At 30.7% G+C, this 6,730-nt stretch overlaps 1 protein-coding gene across 1 annotated transcript; it reads right to left on the reverse strand.

The window, feature by feature from the left end:
- Positions 1-1,160: 1,160 nt before the first annotated feature.
- On the reverse strand, positions 1,161-4,677 carry LOC107446722 (uncharacterized). The gene has a single exon (XM_016061441.4). It carries the CDS (start codon positions 3,916-3,918, stop codon positions 2,887-2,889), a length of 1,032 nt encoding a protein of 343 aa, XP_015916927.3. The 5' UTR covers positions 3,919-4,677; the 3' UTR covers positions 1,161-2,886.
- Positions 4,678-6,730: the final 2,053 nt, after the last annotated feature.

The following is a 6,730-nucleotide window of genomic DNA, read 5'->3' on the forward strand; positions in this document are numbered from 1 at the left end:
TATAAAATCTTAATCTATGTTAGAGATACTGATGTTTGTGCCTATGCAAAATCTGCTTAACAGTGCAAAATAAACCTGTGATTATAAATATTAACCCCTTCCTTCTCGCTATTGTGAAAATGACGGGGTGAGGTTTTGCCCTCTATTTCTCACTCCCGTGATATTCCCGGACTGGAGTGTTCAGTTGTAACACGCCAATAAGAATAAAACTAACACATTTCTTTTCTCATTTTACACACCAGATGGCAGTACCAGGATATTTTTAAGGTAATTGTTGATAGATTATTTTAAACTACATGTCAGCACTAATCAAATACGTGTATAAAAAAAACAGGCACTTTTATGACAGTGTTCTTGAAAATTAACCAATCATTAAGGGGTTAAGCAATTCAATATTTCACAAATCTTTTACCATGGGTTTTATTGCTCTTTATTCAAAGGAAATTCAAACATTTTTACTTTATTTCATTCACTACAAAGAGACTAATTTTTACATGTATATTACATCATGTGTTGATGAAAATCTCTTGTTCTTTGTTTCTTTCCTCTCGCTAAAAGTCATTACTGGAAGAAATTCGTTTTCAATAAATCTATTTCAAAATATGAAAAATTTTTACACTTTGAAAAATAAACTTAATCCTCTAAAAATTGTTTTTTGTGTGTCATAAAAAAATTGAGAATTTTAAAGGGTTGTCTAATTTCACCAGCAATGACAGGAAGAAAAAAAAAGATTGTATAATTTAATGGAATTAGAATTGTTCAATGCGAAAAGTGATTGCCTAAGTGCCTGATTCAAAACTCTTACTGTTGTGATAATACAGTATTAAAAGCATCAGGATATCCGTAATACGAAGTTATTACTTATATCGTGTTCTGTACTAATTTGCGATGAATGAGAATTAAGTTAAAATTGTCGCCTAGGATTTGTTGGTTTCTGTTCACACATAATGTGCGGTAACATCAAAAGAAAATTTGATTTAATAACCTTGAAATTTTTGTTATATCACATGACCCATTGTCTACAAAAGGACTTAATATTGAAAACAAAATTTTTTGAAACTTACTACCTCTAAAAACTCAGCAAGGTGAATTAAATATTATGAATATGTGAATAGAATATGTATAATTATATATTTAATAATATTTTTATAGTAAAGATAAATTCTTCACATTAAGATTTATTAAAATGAATTTAATTTAGCACAATTAAATGATGCTTTAGGAATTAAGAATGGAAAAAAAAATGGGAACATCCTGAAAGTTACACCAGCAAAAATTTGATGTGCAAACAGAAAATTTCTGAAGAAAGTAAGCACCTTATACAATAAGATCCAAAGTTTGTTTTTAAATGGAATAATATTATACGAAGATACTTCCTGTAATTTTAATTTTATAACATATCTGAAAATATACCATTTACTTTGACTTAGTAAAAAATGATATTAACAATATTTTTTTCTTAAAAAAAATTTTTTTTGATGGCAAAAAAAAAAGCGTTGTGCACAAAAATTTTCTTGTATTGTCAAAAAGTTATGACCTACTTTATCTTAGCAGACATTTTACTTGAAAAAATCATTGTCATGTTATATTCAAGCTTAAAATGTCAAAAAAAAAAAAAAAAACTCCATTATCCAACTTATATTATCAACACTCCAAACCACTCCTGGCTAAAATATCCCATATAAGACCAATATATGTGAAAACAAAAAGGGCACAACCTGTACCTTAAAAAAGAAACTGGTTTCTTGTCTGGCTCTTCAGCTGATTAACATCTTGTCAGTCACAGAAAAACTTCTAATAAAGTGTATGATAGTCTATAACAGCTACACATATTTTGATTCGGCATTACATACTGTTTATGGTTTTTATCAATCTCTGTGGCAATGAGGCACCCTTCAGAGGATAACATACTGCGGGAGAAACTTATCATTGCAAATTCTATATTTCCTCCATAATATAGAAAAATTGAGTTAAGGTTAACCAAGTAAGCCATGAAGTTTCGAAGTAAAATTTTTTATTAAAATATCAAAATGTAAACAAAAAATTAGAATTTTTTCATTCTGTAAACCTGAGCTATCTTCTCATATTTTATTTTCATTTTGAAAAATATTTTCAGTATTTGAAGCGTCGTGGCTTACTTTAAGTTTCCCTGAACTCTCTTTTTCTATATCATAAATTTTAAATTGCGTTAAGAGGGAAAAGAGAAGTTGCAATAAAAAGTTCCTCATGTGTCATCTTCTTCAGCTCATCGATGGACATTGGAGCTGGTCTTAAAGTTATATTTGAGCGTTCAAGGGTGTCCCATACATATTTGATGACCTTGCAGGCCACTCCAATCGGTGAATATCTTCCAACCTATACCTTTTGGCTAGAAATCTCTAATAATGGTCTGGGACATTGAGCAGACCTGTGATTCGCCTGCCTCAAGTTTTCCCAATTATTCGCTATCTTGTGGCATTAATTAATTGTAGTAATATGAATTCTGATGAGAGTCTTAAATCTCAAAAATGTGAATCAAGATGAGCAATTGATATTGTGTTATTACGAATCAGGATTTTAAATTATTGGGATGTAATTTTAAGCCACATTCACAAAGATAGGAAAAGTTGTAAAAAATTTGAGAATTCAAAAAAGCAGAATTTTCTCTGAAAAAGACAGAATTCTAATTAACTGAAGAAAAAAAAAAAAAAGAAGCTGAATTCTGCCAAAGAAGGGAAGAAACTCATTCCTAATTATGACAATGGATTAACTTGTCAGAATACTAGTAATCTAGTTAAACCTCATGTCTACAAAGACATACTTGTCCTTTTGCCTTAAATGATTGATATGCCAAAAAGACAGTATCAAGAGATTTTCAATTTAAATTGCTTTCTTGGTACAAGAAAATTATAATATTTTTGTGTTATGAATGGCATAGTGGTTATCTAAACTCCGCTTTTTTGCATATGTTTTATCACATACTTTGCAAGAAAAAGGTTTTTTTCCAGAATGGACAAGAATGTGTGCATTTAAAGTACTTCGATGAGCAAATCTTTTATCACACATACTGCAAGAAAAAGGTTTCTCTCCAGTATGAACAAGTATGTGTGAATTGAAAGTACTCCTCTGAGCAAATGTTTTACCGCACACACTGCAAGAAAAAGGCTTCTCTCCAGTATGAATAAGAATGTGTGTATTTAAAGAACTTTTCTGTGAGAATGTTTTATCACACTCACAGCAAGAAAAAGGTTTCTCTCCAGTATGAACAAGAATGTGCATATTTAAAGAACTTCTTTGAGCAAATGTTTTATCACACAAATTGCAAGAAAAAGGTTTCTCTCCAGTATGAATAAGATTGTGTTTATTTAAAGAATTTCTATGAGCGAATGTTTTTTCACACACATTGCAAGAAAAAGGTCTCTCTGCTGTGTGAATAAGAATGTGTTGATTTAATGTGCTTCTCCGCCCAAATGTTTTATCACACACACTGCAAGAAAAACGTTTTGCCCCAGTATGAACAACAGAGTGTTTATTTAAATAAGAATAATAGCTGAATGTTTTATCACAGATATTACACGAATAAGGTTTTTTACCAGTATGAATAGCACAGTGTTCAATCAAACTAACTTTGTGCTTGAATGTTTTATTACACATTTTACACGAGAATGGCTTCTCACCGGTATGAACGAGATAGTGTTTATTTAAATTACTTTTCTGCATGAATGTTTTATTGCATAAACTGCATGAATAAGGCTTTTTTCCAGTATGAACAAGAGAGTGACTATTTAAATTAATTTTTTGTGTGAATGTTTTATTACATTCACTACATGAGAACAGCTTCTCACCTATATGAGTTTCATGGTGTTCAATTAAATTACTTTTACTAGTGAATGTTTTATCACTCATGTTACATATAAACTGCTTCCCTCTAGCATTCATTTAGGTAATTCTACTTTGATAATGTTTTATCACAAATATTACATGAATAAAGCTTTTCTCCAGTATGAGCATTCAAGAGATATTAATAATCTTTCCATGTGAATGTTTTATCAGACATGTAAAAGGCTTATCTTTATTACAAACAACACGTTGGTGATATAAACTATTTATGTGTGAATGTTCTGTCACACACTATATGAGTTTACGTTGCAATATGAATGGTTCTAGTATTTATTTTTATTTTCACTGGATTTGTGTGTGAATGTGTAATCACATTCGCTACATGCATAAGGTTGGTACAAGCGGATATTCAAAATCATCTTCCGATGTTAATGCTTTGTCACACATAATAAATAGGGTTGCTCACCAAATTAAACAACAAAAAAAAGTGCAAATTTAAACTTTACTCAAGTGAGAATTTTTCACAAGCACAACATGAATAGAAAGACTTGTAAGTTTCAATTTCTTATACATGAATTTGAATCAAGTGTGTGTCAATTTTGCGCAAACATTGCTAATATAAGATTATTCTGTAAAGTTTTTAATAATTGTCTCCATGTCACTCTCTCTTCTTCAATAATTTTTTTTAATCAAAGCAAGAAACTGGTAATTAATATACAATTGGTACGATCCTGGATTCCTTGCCCAGACAAGTTTTGTACATGCTTCATAAATTCGCTTGTAGCTCTCATGGATTAAGAGATGAAATTAGATAAGTAGGTCCTTTTACACTGCACTAGAGCTCCACAATGGGTTATTGGTGACTGTCTGGGAAATATTCCTGTGGATAATCTAAAGAATTTGTAAACATATCTATCGCATTTTGTGATATGTAAAAATACAGGCTTTTGATTGGCAAAATTTGTCTACCATAATTACGAAAATTTAGCTGAATTCCGCCCTAGAAAGCCATGGATTTACGAAATATAGATTGTGTTCATAGATAGATTAATGAAGAAACTAACATAAACCTGACGGATTTTACATTGTACTGATATTTTTTTAAAAAAGAAAATTCATTAAAGAATGAAACTTAAAATAAACCCAGGGTCCCCTCTGATGTGGGACCCTGAACAACAGCCCCTGTCTTAGTCCAAGACATAGAGCTGAAGCTACGATTTCTCTCCTCAAGACGTCACGCCGTACACAAACCTCGGAGATAGCAGATATTATGAAAAATAAGCATCATTCTTACCGTAAAAATAAATTTGATTTTTTCTTGATATTAGCTTTCAAGCTTTAAACCAGTGGTTCCTGAACTTTTTCGTCTCGTAGACCCCCTAATATTTATATTTTGTAAATTGATCTAGTTCAAATGCATTTTTAACAGCTGGTATAGTGCTACTCACTGTGAAAGATTTAAATTTCTAACTGAAGTGCAAAAATTTTAAGAAAAAACACATGTTAATTTTATACATTTATTAATTAAATTCAAACTAATTTAATTAATATGCAAGTGGAATAAAATATTACACTATAAGACCTGCACTCCGCTACTAAGCAGTAGCAGTGTATTGTCAGTCTAATTATTACATTTTCACGTAAAAACTAAGCAACAAATCGTGATCTTGTGCGCAGTTAAAGGACTAGCTAGCTGAAGACTTGACACAGACTAGGTTACCTTACATGCAGAGAAAATAAAAATGTACGATGGCAGAGCTGCAAGTTTATAATAATCCAGTTTCATATGACAAAAAATAATCCCAATAACTTAAATTTTATTAAAATTCTTACCTCATAGCAACTTTTATAAATTATGTAGACAGATATAATGTCTTTATATTATAAGGTAGTATAATGTAAGTAAATAGGTACTATCAGTGTATGTTGATTATTCCCATCATGAAATTCCAAAATTAAAAGTCACGACCTGCTTATATGAGATCTACAATCGTTGACCCCAATTCTTTTCCCACTTGCAGGTTGTTGACCTCTGGGTGTCGATTTAGACCACTTTGGGAATCACTGCTTTAGGGGCCGTTCAAAAAGTACGTACATCCCGAAGGGGGGGGGGAGGGGATTTGCTATTATGTACGATGGGGAGGTATTATACAAAGTACGTACTTTATAAACATACACCAAATTTAAATTTGACTTTATCCTACACACTCTTTAAGAAAATATTTAATTTTATTTAAAACATAATTATTTTAATTTTTATGAGAAATAAACTAATAAAATGTATGTACTCTAAGGGGGGGAGTAAGACCTTATGTACGGTAACGTACGAAGGGGGGGGAGGGGTTTAAAATTTCTCCATTTTTGTGTACGTACTTTTTGAATGGCTCCTTAAACAATTATCACATTATTTCCGTTCGAAAAAATTTTCTTGAACATAATATAAATAAAAAATACCATTTTAAATTTATAAAAGTATTTTACAGTTGTCATAAATGGCACAAAAGCATTTGGTGTTTGTTTCACACATAGGTTTAATTTCAGGCTCACCTTTCATTGCTTGGTTCCTTTTATAGCTAGGGAAACTGCTGAAAGGAAGGAAGAAATTTAGAAGAGAAGAATTATTAAGAAATTTATTTATTGTTTCACAATGGTACTACAGTTTCTTTTACAACGACTCGGAGCATCTCAATAAAAGAAGATTAATTTAATTATTCATTAAATCATAGAAAATTCATTCTCGAGAATTTAATAAAAAATCAATCGATTGATTTAGCATTTTTTAAAAACATTAATTTTACTATGAATTAAAATATCGTTCTGGTGAAAAGTTTGTATGTTGGCAGGTCTGACAGTAAATAAGCTGTATATAAAACTTTGTTCTGTCAGCAGCCAACACTAAGACATACATCTG

Source organism: Parasteatoda tepidariorum, chromosome 5, assembly GCF_982258835.1.
Source record: "Parasteatoda tepidariorum strain Cologne lab strain chromosome 5, Ptep-v5.0, whole genome shotgun sequence".
NCBI lineage: Eukaryota > Metazoa > Arthropoda > Arachnida > Araneae > Theridiidae > Parasteatoda > Parasteatoda tepidariorum.

Coding starts and splice junctions, on each gene's coding strand:
- LOC107446722 (XM_016061441.4), bottom strand. CDS start 3,918: ATGAATGCTAGAGGGAAGCAGTTTATATGTAACATGAGTGATAAAACA.